Source organism: Tamandua tetradactyla, chromosome 2, assembly GCF_023851605.1.
Source record: "Tamandua tetradactyla isolate mTamTet1 chromosome 2, mTamTet1.pri, whole genome shotgun sequence".
NCBI lineage: Eukaryota > Metazoa > Chordata > Mammalia > Pilosa > Myrmecophagidae > Tamandua > Tamandua tetradactyla.
Window position 1 is genome coordinate 107857428 of NC_135328.1, and position 19749 is coordinate 107877176.

Here is a 19749-nt window from a genome sequence, read left to right on the forward strand (position 1 = left end):
CCTCCTATCAGGAGGAAAGAGTCACCTGCGTCGGTTTTCCCTGAGGGTGAGACCCAGCAGGTTGAAAGACTTTCCTGTGAAGTCTCTGGGCTCTCTTTTTCTTATCCTGCCCTGTGTGTGGTGCTTGTCTGACTGCAGGTCCCACCAGCATAAGATGATGGGGTACCTTTAACTTTGGCAGACTCTCCCTGCTGGGGGCATGGTGGAGACAGAGGAGAGGTTGTAGGCTGGTTTTAATGGCTTCAAATTACCAAGCCCTGGTGTCTGAATTCCTTGATGGAGGGATTCCACCTGAGTTGGGCTTCATCCCTCCCCTGGGGAAGGCACAAGCTCCAGATAAGCCCCCAAAAGAGCTCACTTCTGCCTATGCCTGGGGCAGTTGCAGCCTGAAAAGTCCTGCCACTGTATCCAGAGGCAGTCAAGCCTTTGTAGATACACAGCCACAAAAACCTCTGTTTCCTTCTTTTTTTTTTTTCCCCCTTTTTCTTTCAGTCCTGCCCCCTTGGCGCCGGGGCAAAAATGAGCAACCTCCGCTTTGATCAGGTTCACCTAAGCTGGGGACCTATTTTTAGTAGTCAGAATTTGTTAATTAATTCCACAATTGACGTTTGATTGTGCCCAGTCCCTGCTGCCACTTCCTTTCCCCTCTGGGAAGTGGCCTGTGGGGGAGGGGCGCTGGCCACAGCACCTTTGGGAATTCACGGTTCGGGGGGGGTGCTCGCAGCTGGTCCAGCTGGTCCAGACTAGGGTACACTGTGTGTCTGGTCACTGACGTGGCCCCAGGAGCTGTTCTGTACTGTTTCTGGTTATTTAGTAGTTGTTCTGGAGTACGAACTAAAACGCGCACATTGTTAAGCCTCCATCTTGACCCGGAAGTCCATCCCATAAATTTAGATAGGTAGTGTTTTCATTTTCATTTGCCTCAAGATATTTACTGATTTCTCTCACAGTTTCTTACTTGACCTGCTGATTGTTTAAGAGTATGTTGTTTAGCCTCCATATATTTGTGCATTTTCTGGGCCTCATTTGTTACTGATTTCCAACTTCATTCCATGATAATCCACAAAAGTGTTTTGTATGTTTTCAGTCTTTTAAAATTTATTGAAACTTGCTATATGACCCAGCATATGGTCTATTCTTGAGAATGTTCCATGAACAGTTTAGAAAAATATGTATCCTCCTGTTGTAACGTGTAATGTTTTGTAAATGTTTGTTCAGTCTAGTTCATTCATCATATTATTCAAATTCTCTGTTTCCTTATTGATCTACTATCTAGATATTCTATCCTTTGATGAGAGCGGCGAATTGAAGTCTCCAGCTATTATGGTAGAGGTGTGTATTTCTCCCTTCATTGCTGTCAGTGTTTGCCTTAGGTACTTTGGAGCACTCTCGCTCAGTGCATAAATGTTTTTGATTGTTGTGTCTTTTTGAATTGTTCTTTTTATTAATATATGGTGTCCTTTAATTATTTTACAATTGTTTTAAAAATTGTTTTTTCTCTTAATTGTTTTCCATTTGAAGTCTGATTTGTCCGATATTAGTATAGCTACTCCTGCTCTTCTCTGATAGTTGTTTCCATGAAGTTATCTTTTCCCAACCTTTCACTTTCAACCTAAGTTTATCCTTGGGTCTAAAATGAGTGTCCTATAGGCAGCATATAGATGGGTCCTGTTTTTTAATTCATTCTACCAGTCTATGTCTTTTGATTGGGGTGTGTAATCCATTAGTATTTAATGTCATTATTGTAAAGACATTACTTTCTTCTACTATTTTGTCTTTTGGACTTTATATGTGTCACATCTAATATTTTTTTCTCTTTTTACCTGGTATTCTTCATTTGTACACTCTTCTCTCCATACGTTTCTCTCCTGCCTTTTCTTATCTGCCTGTAGTGCTCCCTTTAATATTTCTTGCAGTGCCGGTCTCTTGGTCACAACCTCTCTCAGTGATTGTCTAAAAATATTTCAATCTGCCCTTCCTTTTTGAAGGACCGTTTTGCTGGATATAGAATTATTGGTTGGCATTTTTTCTCTTTTAGAATCTTAAAGTGCATTATACCACTGCCTTCTCACCGCCATGGTTTCTGCTGAGAAATCCACACATACTCTCATTGGGCTTCCTTTGTAGGTGATGGATTACTTTTCTCTTGCTGGTTTCAAGATTCTCTCTTTCTCTTTGACATCTTACAATCTGATTAGTAAATGTCTCGGAGTAGGTCTATTGGGATCTACTCTGTTTTTGGTACACTGTGCTTTGAGCTATAATTTTATGTGTTTTTTAGGAGATGAGAAATTTCAAGTGTTTATTTCCTGCATTATTCTTTTGCCCCTTTTCCTTTCCTTCTTTTTCTGGGACACTCATAACATGTATATTCATTGGCTTTGTTCTCTGTTTATTCTTTGACAGTCAGTCCAGATTAATTTTTACCTCTAGCATGGCTTCTTTTTAACTGATCAGGGTTTTTCAGCTTTGGTTTTTCTGTTTCTTGCCCTGCTTGTATGTAACCTTTTTTTTTTTTTTTTTTTTTTTTTTTTTGAGGAATCTTTTCCCAGATACTGTCATCCCAATCAGATCTTCTTAGAATAAACAGGCCCAGGAGGAGGGTGTACTTATATCAAGTTTCCCTGAGGATGAGACCTAGGAGGTCATCAGACTTTCCTGTCAAGCCTCTATACTTTGTGCTTTTCCTATCATGTTTGGCAGGTGACTCTTGATGGCCTGTAGCTCCCAATTGGCATAAAGTGGTGTGGTGCCTTTAATTCTCAATAGATCCTGTCCTTACCTGGCGTGTGGTTGACATAAACGCTAAGACAGAAGGCAAACTAAATTTATTTCTTTTTTCCAGCCCTGGGGTCTGAATTCTCATATGTAGACTTGCCACTTGTACTGGTCCCTGCCCCGTCCCCCTTTTCTTAGGGAAGAAATTCCCTTTCGAGCATTAATTTCTTCACTTGACTAGTTATATTGTTTATCAGACTTTTTTTTTTGTATGCTGTATGGCAGAGACACATTTCCATCTTTTTCCATGTGAGTATCCTGTTATTTTTTTATTTATTTTTTTTATTAATTAACGGAAAAAAAAGAAATTAACACAACATTTAGAAATCATACCATTCTACATATGCAATCAGTAATTCTTAACATCATCACATAGATGCATGATCATCGTTTCTTAGTACATTTGCATCGGTTTAGAGAAACTGGCAACACAACAGAAAAAGATATAGAATGTTAATATAGAGAAAAGAAATAAAAGTAATAATAATAGTAAACAAAACAAAACAAACCCTATAGCGCAGATGCAGGTTCATTCAGTGTTTTAACATGATTACTTTACACTTAGGTATTATTGTGCTGTCCATTTTTGAGTTTTTGTATCTAATCCTGTTGCACAGTCTGTATCCCTTCAGCTCCAATTACCCATTATCTTACCCTGTTTCTAACTCCTGCTGGACTCTGTTACCAATGACATATTCCAAGTTTATTCTCGAATGTCCGTTCACATCAGTGGGACCATACAGTATTTGTCCTTTAGTTTTTGGCTGGACTCACTCAGCATAATGTTCTCTAGGTCCGTCCATGTTATTACATGCTTCATAAGTTTATCCTGTCTTAAAGCTGCATAATATTCCATCGTATGTATATACCACAGTTTGTTTAGCCATTCTTCTGTTTATGGACATTTTGGCTGCTTCCATCTCTTTGCAATTGTAAATAACGCTGCTATAAACATTGGTGTGCAAATGTCCGTTTGTGTCTTTGCCCTTAATTACTTTGAGTAGATTCCCAGCAATGGTATTGCTGGGTCGTATGGCAATTCTATATTCAGCTTTTTGAGGAACCGCCAAACTGCCTTCCACAGTGGTTGCACCATTTGACATTCCCATCAACAGTGGATAAGTGTGCTTCTTTCTCCGCATCCTCTCCAGCACTTGTCATTTTCTGTTTTGTTGATAATGGCCATTCTGGTGGGTGTGAGATGATATCTCATTGTGGTTTTGATTTGCATTTCTCTAATGGCCAGGGACATTGAGCATCTCTTCATGTGCCTCTTGGCCATCCGTATTTCCTCTTCTGGTAGGTGTCTGTTCAAGTCTTTTTCCCATTTTGTAATTGGGTTGGCTGTCTTTTTGTTGTTGAGTTGAACAATCTCTTTATAGATTCTGGATACTAGACCTTTATCTGATATGTCATTTCCAAATATTCTCTCCCATTGTGTAGGCTGTCTTTCTACTTTCTTGATGAAGTTCTTTGATGCACAAAAGTGTTTAATTTTGAGGAGCTCCCATTTATTTATTTCCTTCTTCAGTGCTCTTGCTTTAGGTTTAAGGTCCATAAAACCGCCTCCAATTGTAAGATTCATAAGATGTCTCCCTACATTTTCCTCTAACTGTTTTATGGTCTTAGACCTAATGTTTAGATCTTTGATCCATTTTGAGTTAACTTGTATAAGGTGTGAAATACGGGTCTTCTTTCATTCTTTTGCATATGGATATCCAGTTCTCTAGGCACCATTTATTGAAGAGACTGTTCTGTCCCAGGTGAGTTGGCTTGACTGCCTTATCAAAGATCAAATGCCCATAGATGAGAGGGTCTGTATCTCAGCACTCTATTCGATTCCATTGGTCAATATATCTATCTTTATGCCAATACCATGCTGTTTTGACCACTGTGGCTTCATAATATGCCTTAATGTCCGGCAGCGCGAGACCTCCAGCTTCGTTTTTTTTCCTCAAGATGTTTTTAGCAATTCGGGGCAACCTGCCCTTCCAGATAAATTTGCTGATTGGTTTTTCTAATTCTGAAAAATAAGTTGTTGGGATTTTGATTGGTATTGCATTGAATCTGTAGATCAGTTTAGGTAGGATTGACGTCTTAATTATATTTAGTCTTCCAATCCATGAACATTGTATGCCCTTTCATCTATTTAGGTCTTCTGTGATTTCTTTTAGCAGTTTTTTGTACTTTTCTTTATATAGGTTTTTTGTCTCTTTAGTTAAATTTATTCCTAGGTGTTTTATTCTTTTAGTTGCGATTGTAAATGGGATTAGTTTTTTGATTTCCCCCTTCGCTTGTTCATTACTCGTGTATAGAAATGCTACAGATTTTTGAATGTTGATCTTGTAACCTGCTACTTTGCTGTACTCATTTATTAGCTCTAGTAGTTTTGTTGTGGATTTTTCCGGGTTTTCGACGTATAGTATCATATCGTCTGCAAACAGTGATAGTTTTGCTTCTTCCTTTCCAATTTTGATGCCTTGTATTTCTTTTTCTTGTCTAATTGCTTTGGCTAGAACCTCCAACACAATGTTGAATAATAGTGGTGATAGTGGACATCCTTGTCTTGTTCCTGATCTTAGGGGGAAAGTTTTCAATTTTTCCCCATTGAGGATAATATTAGCTGTGGGTTTTTCATATATTCCCTCTATCATTTTAAGGAAGTTCCCTTGTATTCCTATCTTTTGAAGTGTTTTCAACACGAGAGGATGTTGAATCTTGTCGAATGCCTTCTCTGCATCAATTGAGATGATCATGTGATTTTTCTGCTTTGATTTGTTGATATGGTGTATTACATTAATTGATTTTCTTATGTTGAACCATCCTTGCATACCAGGGATGAATCCTACTTGGTCATGATGTATAATTCTTTTAATGTTTGTTGGATACGATTTGCTAGAATTTTATTGAGGATTTTTGCATCTATATTCATTAGAGAGATTGGTCTGTAGTTTTCTTTTTTTGTAATATCTTTGCCTGGTTTTGGTATGAGGGTGATGTTGGCTTCATAGAATGAATTAGGTAGTTTTCCCTCCGCTTTGATTTTTTTGAAGAGTTTGAGGAGAGTTGGTACTAATTCTTTCTGGAATGTTTGGTAGAATTCACATGTGAAGCCGTCTGGTCCTGGACTTTTCTTTTTAGGGAGTTTTTGAATGACTAATTCATTCTCTTTACTTGTGATTGGTTTGTTGAGGTCATCTGTTTCTTCTTGAGTTAAAGTTGCTTGTTCATGTCTTTCCAGGAACCCGTCCATTTCATCTAAGTTGTTGTATTTATTAGCGTAAAGTTGTTCATAGTATCCTGTTATTACCTCCTTTATTTCTGTGAGGTCAGTGGTTATGTCTCCTCTTCCATTTCTGATCTTATTTATTTGCATCCTCTCTCTTCTTCTTTTTGTCAGTCTTGCTAAGGGCCCATCAATCTTATTGATTTTCTCATAGAACCAACTTCTGGTCTTACTGATTTTCTCTATTGTTTTCATGTTTTCAGTTTCATATATTTCTGATCTGATCTTTGTTATTTCTTTCCTTTTGCTTGCTTTGGGATTAGTTTGGTGTTCTTTCTCCAGTTCTTCCAAGTGGACCGTTAATTCCTGCATTTTTGCCTTTTCTTCTTTTCTGATATAGGCATTTAGGGCAATAAATTTCCCTCTTAGCACTGCCTTTGCTGCATCCCATAGGTTTTGATATGTTGTGTTTTCGTTTTTATTCGCCTTGATTGACCCACTCGTTGTTTAAGAGTGTGTTGTTGAGCCTCCAGGTATTTGTGAATTTTCTGGCATTCTGCCTATTATTGATTTCCAACTTCATTCCTTTATGATCCGAGAAAGTGTTGTGTATGATTTCAATCTTTTTAAATTTGTTAAGACTTGCTTTGTGACCCAGCATATGGTCTATCTTTGAGAATGATCCATGAGCACTTGAGAAAAAGGTGTATCCTGCTGTTGTGGGATGTAATGTCCTATAAATGTCTGTTAAGTCTAGCTCATTTATAGTAATATTCAGATTCTCTATTTCTTTATTGATCCTCTGTCTAAATGTCCTGCCATTGATGAGAGTGGGGAATTGAAGTCTCCAACTATTATGGTATTTGTGTCTATTTCCCTTTTCAGTGTTTGCAGTGTATTCTTCACGTATTTTGGGGCATTCTGGTTCGGTGCATAAATATTTATGATTGTTATGTCTTCTTGTTTAATTGTTCCTTTTATTAGTATATAGTGTCCTTCTTTGTCTCTTTTAACTGTTTTACATTTGAAGTCTAACTTGTTGGATATTAGTATAGCCACTCCTGCTCTTTTCTGGTTGTTATTTGCATGAAATATCTTTTCCCAACCTTTCACTTTCAACCTATGTTTATCTTTGGGTCTAAGATGTGTTTCCTGTAGACAGCATATAGAAGGATCCTGTTTTTTAATCCATTCTGCTAATCTATGTCTTTTGATTGGGGAATTCAGTCCGTTAACATTTAGTGTTATTACTGTTTGGATAATATTTTCCTCTGCCATTTTGCCTTTTGTATTATATATATATCATATCTGACTTTCCTTCTTTCTACACTCTTCTCCATACCTCTCTCTTCTGTCTTTTTGGTTCTGACTCTAGTGCTCCCTTTAGTATTTCTTGCAGAGCTGGTCTCTTGGTCACAAATTCTCTCAGTGACTTTTTGTCTGAGAATGTTTTAATTTCTCCCTCATTTTTGAAGGACAATTTTGCTGAATATAGGAGTCTTGGTTGGCAGTTTTTCTCTTTTAGTAATGTAAATATATCATCCCACTGTCTTCTAGCCTCCATGGTTTCTGCTGAGAAATCTACACATAGTCTTATTGGGTTTCCCTTGTATGTGATGGATTGTTTTTCTCTTGCTGCTTTCACGATCCTCTCTTTCTCTTTGACCTCTGACATTCTAACTAGTAAGTGTCTTGGAGAACGCCTATTTGGGTCTAATCTCTTTGGGGTGCGCTGCACTTCTTGGATCTGTAATTTTAGGTCTTTCATAAGAGTTGGGAAATTTTCAGTGAAAATTTCTTCCATTAGTTTTTCTCCTCCTTTTCCCTTCTCTTCTCCTTCTGGGACACCCACAACACATATATTTGTGCGGTTCATATTGTCCTTGAGTTCCCTGATACCCTGTTCAAATTTTTCCATTCTTTTCCCGATAGTTTCTGTTTCTTTTTGGAATTCAGATGTTCCATCCTCCAAATCACTAATTCTATCTTCTGTCTCTTTGAATCTATCATTGTAGGTATCCATTGTTTTTTCTATCTTTTCTACTTTGTCCTTCACTTCCATAAGTTCTGTGATTTGCTTTTTCAGTTTTTCTATTTCTTCTTTATGTTCAGCCCATGTCTTCTTCATGTCCTCCCTCAATTTATCGATTTCGTTTTTGAAGAGGTTTTCCATTTCTGTTCGTATATTTAGCATTAGTTGTCTCAGCTCCTGTATCTCATTTGAACTATTGGTTTGTTCCTTTGACTGGGCCATATTTTCAATTATTTGAGCGTGATCCGTTATCTTCTGTTGGCGTCTGCGCATTTAGACAGATTTCCCTGGGTATTGGATCCAAAAGTTTGGAAGATTTTTCTGTGAAATCCCTGGGTTCTGTTTTTTCTTATCCTGCCCAGTAGGTGGCGCTCGTGGCACACGTTTGTCTGCGGGTCCCACCAGTAAAAGGTGCTGTGGGACCTTAAACTTTGGAAAACTCTCGCCGTCCTGGGGGTTCGCTAGCCGAAGCGGCTTGAGCCGGCCCGCGGTCCGAACGCAGGGAGGGTTGCTGGTCGCCGCAGCCAGGGAAAGAGCCCGTCCGAATTTCCTAGTTGGCCCTGGGCAACAAGCGTGGGGGGAGGGCGCCAGCGGCAGCGGCTCGCCCGAGAGAGTGCACGTTCCCCGGGAGTCACGGGTTTGGAAGGGGCCTCCCCCACCCGTCACCGTTCTCCGCGGCCTGGGGGTTTCCGATCCAATTCTCTCAGTTGGTCCGGGGGCTGCGCGTGGTGTGGGCGCAAGCCGCCTTGGTGTCAGGGGACCGCCTCTCAATTCTCCCAGCCGGCCTGGGAAGGGGGAAGGGAGTAACTCCGGCTGCTTGCCACCCCGCCCGGTAAGGCCCGCGCGCCTCGGCGATCTCACCCGAGCTGCTTCTCTCAGCCAGCCAGCCGTTCCAGGATGGGGTACGCTGTCTTTTTTCTCTCTGTTGTGGCTTTGGGCGCTTTCTGTATCGTTTCTACTCCCCTAGTAGGTGTCCTGGAGAAGAAACTAAGATCCGCGCGTCTTACTAAGCCGCCATCTTCCAGGAAGTCCCTGGATTGGTTTTTAATAAGGGGATTTATTTAGTTAAAAATTTATAGTTCTGCAGAGCAAATACAGCTAACTTTCATATGAGGTTCTCTGTTACATGAAAAGGCACACTGTGATGTCTGCTGGCCTTTTCTACTGGTTTCTGTGTTCCACTGGTTTTCCCTGTGGGATTCCTTTCTGTATCTCCAAACATCTGGGTTGAGCTGTGTGAGTGCTGAGATCCAGTATGCTGAGCTGCTTAGGCTGTGCTGTGTTCCCTCTGACCTCCCTCTTTTAAGCCTCCAGCTAAGTAAATTAAATCTCACTGATTGTAGAAGCATGCCCCCTTAGCCAACCTCAAATGCAATCCCCGGTAGATGCTTTTCCTATACTAGTGATATAAATTTGTAGAAACAGAACAATGGGACATTATCACCTGGCCAAGTTGATACTTCAACTTTGTAGAAACAGAACATTATCTTTAATGGTGTTATTTTCTTGTAAATTTGATTCACTCTCTGTTGTCAGTTCCTTTCAGTCTGAAGAATAGGATTCCCATAAAACAGGTCTGCTAGCAACAAATTCTGAGTTTTTATCTTAGATGTCTTTATTTCACTTTCAGTTTTGAAAAGTAATTTTGCTGTTTATCTGATTCTTAGTTGACAGATATTTTTCTTTTAGCAATTTGATTTGTTTTCCAAGTGCGTCCTGCCCTCTGTTACTTCTCATTGCAAAGTATAGCCATGTTACTGTAGCTCTTAATCTTATTGTAGTATTCTTGAATGTTATGAGCCATTTATATTTCTTGCTGCATTCAAGATTTTTTTTTGTCTTTGCCTTTCAGTATTATGACTATGATGTATTTGTAGATCTCTTTGTGTTTTTCTTTTTTGGAGTTTGCTCAGCTTCTCGGATGTGTAAATTAGTGTTTTTTATTTTGTTTTTGTTTTTTTTTTCAAATCAAATTTCGGAAATTCCCAGCTATTGTTTCTTCAGTATTTCTCCTTCCCCTTTTTTCTCTCTCTCTCTCCTATTTTTTTCACTGTGTGTATATTAGTGCATTTCTTGGTATCCCATGTTTCTTTGGGGCTCTGTTTGTTAATCTTTGTTGTTTTTTCAGATTGTATAATCTCTGTTGCTCTATCTTTCACTTTGTTGATTCTTCTGCCAGGTCAAAGTTAGTGTTCAGCTTTTCTAGAGCATTTTACTTCTCATATTTTGGACTTTTGTATTCTGAAATTTACATTTTAAAAAATAATTTCTGCATTCTTTATTGATAGTCTCTATTTAATGAGTAATTTAAATCTTTAAACATAGATTTCTTTCATTCTTTGATTATATTCATAATGAATGCTTTGAAGTCTTCATCTGCTCAATCCAGCGTTGGGCCCTTAATAGGCAGTCTATGTTGCCTTCTTTTTCCTTCAGTATTGGTCACACTGTCTGTGCATAGGCATGTCTCCTAATTCTGTGTTCAAACCAGACCATTTTAGATAATATAGTGTTGCAGTTCTGGATCTTACCCCACCCCCTTATCCTTGTACTTGTTGTCTGTTTTGGTTGGTTTTACTTATTTTAGTGACTTTACTGGATTAATTCTTTGAAAAATATTTCACCAATGTGTACAGCCACTGATATCTCTGCTTAGATTTTTATCTTTTAGTCTACCTTCCTAGAGGGTGCTACTGTGTTAGCTGTAACACATCACTTACTGGTCACAGATTGTACTTAAGCCCTTTAAGTTAACAGGATTTATGCCTACCATAGTTTGGAGACTGCTTTCACAGTTTGGAGAGTTTATGATTTTGCTGTATGTTCAGTTCACTCTCCTGTGTCTCCTGAGCACTAGTTGCAGCTCTGGGCACAATCTTTCAAATGGGAATGAGTGTGAATCTATTTTTATACTAGTTTCCTAGGATTTGCCCCTGGGCTAGAGTAATTTAGTTTTCAGCAGTTCCTAAGAGGTTGTTCTTAAATATTTTGAACAAGTGTAGTTTCTGCCCTTTGTGGATGGATCTTTGTGTGGTTTAGAGATTACTTGCAGGTATGCCCCTAGTCCCACTCTTAATTGCTCCTCAGTGGGTACAGTAAAGGGCATGAACATAGCCTTTCCTACTTGTGGGATGAATTGTGATCCCAGGAGGGCTCTACTTTGCTTGTCTTTTTCCGTGGTTCTCTTTGTTTAAATTGTTTGTGGTTGGTCTGCCATTTCACTTGTTGCTACTAGTTTCACAGAGCCACCAGCTTCCTTTTAATTGTCTGCCACCAATATCTCCGTTGTTTGCAATAGAACCTTTTGACATGAACTTCTCTCTGACGTCCCCTCAGATATAGCTATGAGTCTTTTGAACCTACTTTTATCCTTGACATAACCTTAGTGCCACTGAATTGGGTTCTGCATACACGTACAACAGCCCACTTTTTCCAGTGACACTCCTGCTTATACCAGGTTTTACCAGAAGGTGGTGGTGCTTGCCTGTTTTGGCATGGCACTTCATCCTTATGAGCAAATTGGGAAGGACTTCCTTATGAGCAAATTTCTGTTGCTGCTCAGTTTTAACAGCCTGGAGCTGTGCTGTCATTCATTGATAATAGGGTGAGGAAAGGAAATCCTAGTCCTCTTTGTTGCACCAGCTTGAAATAGAGTTTCTGTAACACATAGCTGGAATAGGAAGTGAGAAATGTGGACTGCTTACCCTTTCTAGGGTGAAATTGTACTCTTTACTTGAAGCTGAGAGATGAAGGGTCCTCCATATTCTTGGCTGTATTCACCTGGTATAGACCTTCCATAACGCAGAGCTAGGGGTCAGGATGGGAGAAGGTCATAGTTCAAATGCCGCAAACTGTCACAGTTCTTATCAAGATTTAACACATTTTACTGAATAAATGTCTTTCTGCTTGATGTATGCTCTTAAGTCAATTTTCAGAGATTTTGTAAATGTCACATTTGTTTCACTGTTAGATTTTATCAATAAATACACCTTAAATTAGCTTTTTATAGCTTTTTTACATAGAAATAAACATATGAGTAGAGTCTTTGTGAATTAATCTGTTTCACTTCAGATAAAATAGCTGTATTTGATGTTAATGGAATGGAGTACCAGGAAATGCAAAGTGAAATTGTTTTCACTCATTTTTTATCATTTTCGACTTGAAAATTGTTTCAAAATCGTATTGTTTGCTAATATTTGTTCTTTTTTATGCAGATTTGAAACCAAAATAGACTCATTTCATGTTACTGGCTTACCAGATAATTCAACAAAACCCCGTCTCCTGTCTTCATTGGATGATACTACATCGCTTTTCCAAATTACATTTGAAATCAATCCATTAGATGAAACTGTTGATCAAAGGTGTATCATAGAAGCTGAGCCTTTAGAAATGATATATAATGCAGTAAGCATTTTTAATCACCAGGTTTTAAAATTTCAATTTGCTTTGAGTGTGTTTCTCATGTCGGTGATGCTTATTTTAACAGAGGACAGTCAATAGTATAGTGGAGTTCTTCAGACCTCCAAAAGGGGTACATTTAGCACAGCTGACTTCAGCAACGTTGACAAAACTTGAAGAATTTCGTGATAAGACGGCGACAGGTAAATGCCATTATTAGTGTTGATGAATGAAGTTTACTGTCCTTTTTCCAAGATTTTATTTAGGTTAAAGTAATTTCAATAAAGCTTGCTTTAAATATGTTATATTTCTAGATTGAATATAGATTTATCTCCCCTTATTTGTTACAATCCTAAATTCTACTTATGGTTCAAATTTTGTGTATTGATATCTTAAACACTAAACAGATAACTTCAATCTTTAAAGACATATACAGCAATAATTGTTTATTATACTCAGAAAGTTCATACCTAATAACCACAAGTAAGTTAATTGCAAAAATTTTGTTCAGGGTCTTTGGACCTTTGTTTTTTGTCCATCTTTTTTGGCAAAGAAGATTACATTAATAATTTCAGTTTGTTATCTCATTATACCACGTACCAAAAGAAAGCAGATTTGCCTTTGCTTGCTTAATAGTGATGTTTTTGGCTCTATGACTAAAGGCCCCTTCTTATATTAGTAAACTTCCCCCAGTACATTCTAATCATTTAATTGTATTGACATTCTTACAGTTCAATACAGATTTTATATTTGTACTTGGTAATGTGCCCTTCCTTTTGGTCATTTCCTTTAAAATGTGGTATCATTGAAGTGACCATTGTTAAGCTCCAAATTTTCATTGGAGTAATTTCCAGTTATGTTGTCATAGCTTTGGTTTTAGAATCCATTTTTGGTAAGTCTGAGGTACATCTCTCGTTGAACTCTGTTCCGTTTTGGCTGTCACAAGATCTGACATGAAATTGTCACTTTTCTCCTGCCGTTTCCGTTACTTATACTTGTGGATAAAAATTAGATGTACAGTTCTTCTTTGTTTCTTCTCTCTCTCAAGAGAATATATTTTATCCAAGAAATCAAGAATTCATCTCCTATTTTGATAAGACCTTTGGTAAATGTCAGCGTAATTAAAGCATCCTTTTGTTAGGCTGTCTTACCTCTCAGTTTTATAATACACATTATTCATTCTTCCTTTTCCACAGGGGGCTAGACATTATATTATTCAAAGTATGTGTCTTTCTTTTCTGGTTTTTACTCATTTTTCTCCATTATTTTCTATGTCTCAGTAGGTTTTGCATATCAGTGCAGATGAATGCATTTATTTTGGGAACCTTGATTTACCTCCTTTTATTTGTTACAATTCCGAATTCTATTTATAGTTCAAATTCTGTGTACTGATACTTACTGATGCTTAGCAGAAGCCCTAAGCATAAAATCAAGTGTTTTCTCTGGTGTATTTCTCTTTTTATTTATAGATTATAGTTACATATATCATACATCATAGTTAAATATAAATATGATGGAAACCTACCATAGTTATTCAGATTTAGAACTTACTTTCTCTAATATTTGTTTTCCTAAGCTTTTATTTTTTTACCTTTTAAAGAAATGACCAATGTAGTAAATATCCATTATCTAAAGTTCAGATGTTACAGAAATATGTATGTTTTCTTTTTTGAGGTAACAGCTTTTAACAATTTGAAGTATATTCTTTGAATTCTGTTTTCTTCTCTAAACATTTACCATCATTTATTATCAAGAATAAAAATGCTAAATTACGAAATAATGAATGGCACTGTGTAGTACTGTTGAAATTGGTTCTTAAAATTTAATAATGTATTTTGGATATTTATCCAACAAGTTTAAGATGTACCTATTTGGAAACAGTCTCTTATCTTTTATATAGTTCTATTTGTTTAAGTCTTTTCCTTCTTCCCTCTTTCTGGGTAATTTGTGAAAACTGTTCATAATGAAGATTTGAATTTTCTACAGGTCTGCTTTATATTATTGAAACACAGAAAGTTCTTGATCTCAAAATTAATTTGAAGGCTTCATATGTTATTGTCCCACAAGATGGAAATTTTAGTCCTATATCAAATCTACTGCTTTTGGATCTTGGTCATCTAAAGGTATCTTCTGATAATATTTGTTTTATAACATGACATTTCAAAGTGTTCTCTTTTTTTAAAATATATTTTATTCTTTAGATGGTTTTTTCTAGTGTGTTTAATTTTTAGATTTATGGTAGATACTAGAATTTGAGAAATCTTCCTATGCATAAAGTGAAATTTCATTTAACTAGATAGTTTCCTTTCTTGCTAATGGCAGAATGACTGTTTGAACTCTGCAGGTCAGTTATGAGCCTAAAAATTATATGTATGAATTTGCAGAGTAATGCTTGAGGGTTTTTCCTATTTAAATCTATTGCCTGAGTAATTAAAATATAGAGCATGAGAGGGAGGTCTGGATCTAATCAGTTGTGATCTTCTGCCTTTTGAAATTTTTTTACATATATAATTCTGTAGATACTGATGCTTTTAATATTTTTGTTTTTAATCCTTAATTGAGAGGTGATTCTTCTTGCATTTACCAAAGTTATTTGCCTTTCCTTCCAATTTGTTTATTCTTCCCTAATTTTGAATAAAGAATAAATTGTTTCTATGTTTTCTAGATCTTCACTGTTCATGATGGTAGCTACTAGGCCTGTGTGGTTATTTAAATTTTATTAAGATTAAATAAAACTAAAAATTCATTTCCTTAGACATAGGTGCCACATTCAAGTACTTGTAGTCACAAATGTCCAGTGGCTACTGTATTGGTCAGTACAGATATGGAACTCATCTGTCACTATAGAAAGTTCTGGATCATCAAACATGGACATGACTACTGTCCACTAGATCATTAAATGTGGAGAAATAGTTAAAACAATTTAAAATCCCGAGAAGGATGGATAATAGAATACTCTTTAAGGCTACCTAATAAATATGTGCTTTTATAATGACACCCTCCCTTGTCTCTCTATTTTTTTATTCTTCATTTGCTAATTATATAGATACCCCATGTATATGCATTTGTAATACAATCTATGCAGCTAATTATTTGTATTTGACATTGGTTATCGTATTTTTTCAAGGGCAGTGTGATATGATGGAATGAGCATAAGATCAGGAATCATCTATTTGTATGACTCTCTGCAATTTGCTTAATTAACTTCTTGTCTAAAACTCATTGTCAAACAGAGATAATCATTGTTTGATAGTCCGCTTCATATGAGTTATATCAAATAGAGAAAAATTTTTTTAGAAAACATATGAAGGGATAGATAAGATACATACTGTTATGGAATCTCTAGGATGTTTAGGTGAAAAAAAATTGTTTATGTAGAATGCCAAGAAAGGGGGATACAAATATGACTTGCCTGGCATTGCATAAATCTTAGAGTTAGGATTAAAATGTGTCTGACCTAATACCTAATACTGGACTCGTCTACTTACTATTATAAAGCTAATTTATATATCCTTTATTGTGCCATAGAAACATTTTCTAAACTTAATTTGTCTCTTGATTGTTGCTTTTAATGAAAAGTCTTCTTATCAGATTTTAAGAATTTGTAGATAATAGTATTCTCCACAACTAGCTTGGTTCCTCTCTTTTAATATAAGTAAATGGAAAATAGAATTTAATGTATAAAACTTCACTTTATACCTAATCATCTAATAATACATCTCATGAATAAAGGCATTTCTAATAGTCTTACAATGTGTGTCAGCTTTTGAGTTTATCTTCTGTTAAATTTTTATATTGTAGTTCTGAAATGTAAAAAGTTTTTACTCCCAGTTTGAAATGTTTTGGATAGTCTAAATTATTATAATTAACTTTAAAGGTGATAAGTAAAAGTCGGTCAGAATTACCAGATGTGAAACCAGGTGGGGCCAATCTTGAAGAGATAATGCATAGAGCTTATGATTCCTTTGATATTCAGCTTACGAGCATTCAACTGCTTTACAGCAGAGCTGGTAAGTATGAAATTCTTTATTTATTGATTGACTTCGCTGAGGTGAGGAATTAGATTTTTAGGCACTCTGTGAAGATCTCCAAATTAACTATGTCAGAATTTTTATGTTTTTGAATTAAAACTGCTGGTAAATAGCACATAGATCAATGGTTCTTAACCAGGAGCAGTTTTGCCTCTAGACATTTTGTCGATGTCTGGAAACACTTTTTTTTGGCATGGGCAGACTCCGGGAATTGAACCCGTGTCTCTGGCATGGCAGGCGATGATTCTTCCACAGAGCCACCATTGCCTGCCCTTGGAGACATTTTTGACTCTCACATTGGAAGGGGTTACTATATTCATGTAGTGGGTGGAGGCCAGGGATGCTGCTAAACATCCTATAGTGCACTAGACAACTCTCTGCAACCAAGGCTTATCCAGTCCAAAATACCAGTACAGTTAAGAAATCCTGATCTTGATCAAAGTTTTCCAAACTTTGGCCAAGGTGGGAAACCATTGGCACATATTGAAAATGGTATTTGTATGTTATATGTGGATAACGGAAAGAGGCTATTCAAGTTCTTTGACAGCCCCAGGCCATAGACAGCCTCACAAAGACTGAAGAGTATCATTATTTTAGGTCCACTTTTACTTTGCTCACTATGGTATACCACACAGAAATCTCTGTTCCAGATCTAGTTTTTTTAGATGATGTCAGTACAGCTAGAAATTAATTTTACAAGGGCCATTAATGTAATTGGTGACCAAGTCTCACTTTGTTTAGTTTAGCCTTCCTTCCACTGTACCATATTGCTTTTTAATAAATGTTAGTACACATTCATATAATTCAGTAGAATTTGACTGGGGAATGCCCTAGAGTACTTGCTCAGTATGTTTGTGGGCAAATAGTTGTTGTCTGAGCTAATTGATAAAAGCAGAAGCAGTGAGAATCCAAAGTGGTAGTTATCTGAAATGTTAGTTTGTATATAATTGGAACATTCTGATTTAATTTATCCTATATTTGCTTTAGGACAGTGAACTTGGTTTCTATTTGTAGCATATTCCAGTTAGTATGAAAAGAGCCCAGAAATATAGTGGGTGGTAAATGGGAAATTGTTTTTAGAGTTATTTAGTTATTATTTTTGTTTATTTATTATTAATTATTATTTTAGAATACTTTTTTAGGGAATTAAATTACTTTAGTTTGGTATGTTTGATGCATTTAGTTACAACTTTTTGAAAGTGTATGAACTATACTTAATTTAATATTTAAGATATTGAAATGTTGTTGGAAAGAAATTCTAAAAAGTATTTTGCAATTATTGTCTGAGCATTGTTTATTAAAATAGCTTCCATGGAATTTTTTTTTTTTGATAAGCATCAACTATTTTCAAATGATTGAGTCTTTTATTGAGTAGGGTTTTTGGTATTGTGGTTACTTAATACAATTGTTTGTCATATACTCTCTGTTAAATACTGAAATATATACTCCCAAATATCTTATATTTTTTAATCTGTAAAATGGGAGCTGAGGGAAATGTTTCTTTGATTTATCTCAATGCTGGTGGAATGTAAAAAATTGTAATAAAATCTGTTTTACCACCTATCAGTAAGAATCTAATCTTCCCATGGCTTGGTTTTTTTGAGGATTTTATCTGACTCTTAAAATTGTAGGTTCATGAGGTAATTTATATAAAAATGCATGGTATTAGACACATCCCATTAATTTTGTTATTTATTTAAAAATTTTTTTCTTCTGATTATAAAGGTACATGCCTATTATAGAAAATTTGGACTTTTAATATACAAAAAATGATCATTCTTTATTGTACTGCTCAGACGTGAACAGTGTTGATATTTTAGTTTATATTCTTTGAGTGTTTTTTTTCCCCCATTATCTATGCCTATGAATATGTCAGATGTGCCTGTGTGGTATTTATATATGTGTTTTTTAAAAAAATATTTTTATTAGGAAAATTCACACACAGTCCATACATGATACACAATCAGTTTCTCACAATTATCCTCACGTAATTGTGTATTCATCACCATGATCATTTTTAGAAAATTTGCATAACTCCAGAAAAAGAAATACAAAAGAAAAAACTCACATCCCGTACCCATTACCTCTCCTTCTCATTGACCACCAGTATTTCAATCTACTTGGTTTTTTAACCTTTATCCCTCCCGTATTGTTCTAGTTTGCTAGCTGCGAGAATGCAGCACACCAGAGACGGATTGGCTTTTAATAATAAGGGATTTATTTCATTAGTTCTTCAGAGGAAAGGCAGCTAACTTTCAACTGAGGTTCTTTCTTACATGGGAAGACACAGGGTAATCTCTGCTGGCCTTCTCTCTAGTTTCCAACAGCTTTCCCTGGGGTGATTTCTTTCTGCATCTCCAAGGGCCTGGGCTGAGCTGCGAGTGCTGAGATGAGGTATGCTGAGCTGCTTGGGCTGTGCTACGTTGTGCTCTCTCATTTAAGCACCAGCCAATTAAGTTAGACATCATTCATTGCAGCAGGCACACCTCCTAGCGGACTGCAGATGTAATCAGCAACAGATGAGGTTCACATGCCATTGGCTCATGTCCACAGCAACAGAACTAGGTTCCTCCCCTGGCCAAGTTGACAACTGAATCTAACTGCCACACCTATTATTTATTTATATTTTAACCTTAATTTTTTACTCATCTGTCTATAATGTGGATAAAAGGAGCATCGGACACAGGTTTTCACCATCATACAGCCACATTGTAAAAGCTCTATTGTTATACAGTCGTCTTCAAGAATCAAGGCTACTGAAACGTATCTCAACAGTTCCATCCACTCCAATACACCATAAACTAAAAAGGGATATCTATGTAATGCATGAGAATAAGCTCCATGATAACCTCTTGACTCTGTTTGAAATCTCTCAGCCACTGACTTTATTTTGTCTCATTTCTCTCTTCCCCCTTTTGGTCAAGAAGGCTTTCTCAATCTCGTCATGCTGGGTCCAGGCTTATGCCAGGATTTCTGGTCCAGATTGCCAGGGAGATTTATACCCCTGGAAGTCATGTCCCACATAGTGGGGAGGGCAGTGAGTTCACCTGCCGAGTTGGCTGAGAGAGAGGGGCCACATCTGAGCAACAAAAGAGGTTCTCTGGGGGTCACTCTTAGGTTTAGCTTCTCCTTTGCAGGAATAAGTTTCATAGGGGCAAACCCCAAGATCGAGGGCTCAGCCTTGTTGATTGGGTTGTCCCCACTGCTCATGAGAATATCAGGAATCCTCCAAATGGGAAAGTTGAATATTTTCTCCTCTCTCCCCAATCCCTCAAGGGGACTTT

General features: G+C 36.8%; 1 protein-coding gene across 3 annotated transcripts in view; it reads left to right on the forward strand.

Annotated features, from left to right (window-relative positions):
• VPS13A (vacuolar protein sorting 13 homolog A) overlaps window positions 1–19749 on the forward strand; it is a 342631-nt gene that overhangs the window by 101150 nt on the left and 221732 nt on the right. For all 3 annotated transcript variants that reach the window (XR_013170504.1, XM_077148468.1, XM_077148469.1), the window contains exons 18-21: window positions 12251–12440; window positions 12523–12637; window positions 14421–14557; window positions 16312–16444. Coding sequence is in view for 2 of the 3 variants with exons in the window: in XM_077148468.1 (XP_077004583.1) it covers window positions 12251–12440; window positions 12523–12637; window positions 14421–14557; window positions 16312–16444 (575 nt within the window). In the remaining variant the exon portion in view is untranslated. The remainder of the gene's footprint in view (window positions 1–12250; window positions 12441–12522; window positions 12638–14420; window positions 14558–16311; window positions 16445–19749) is intronic.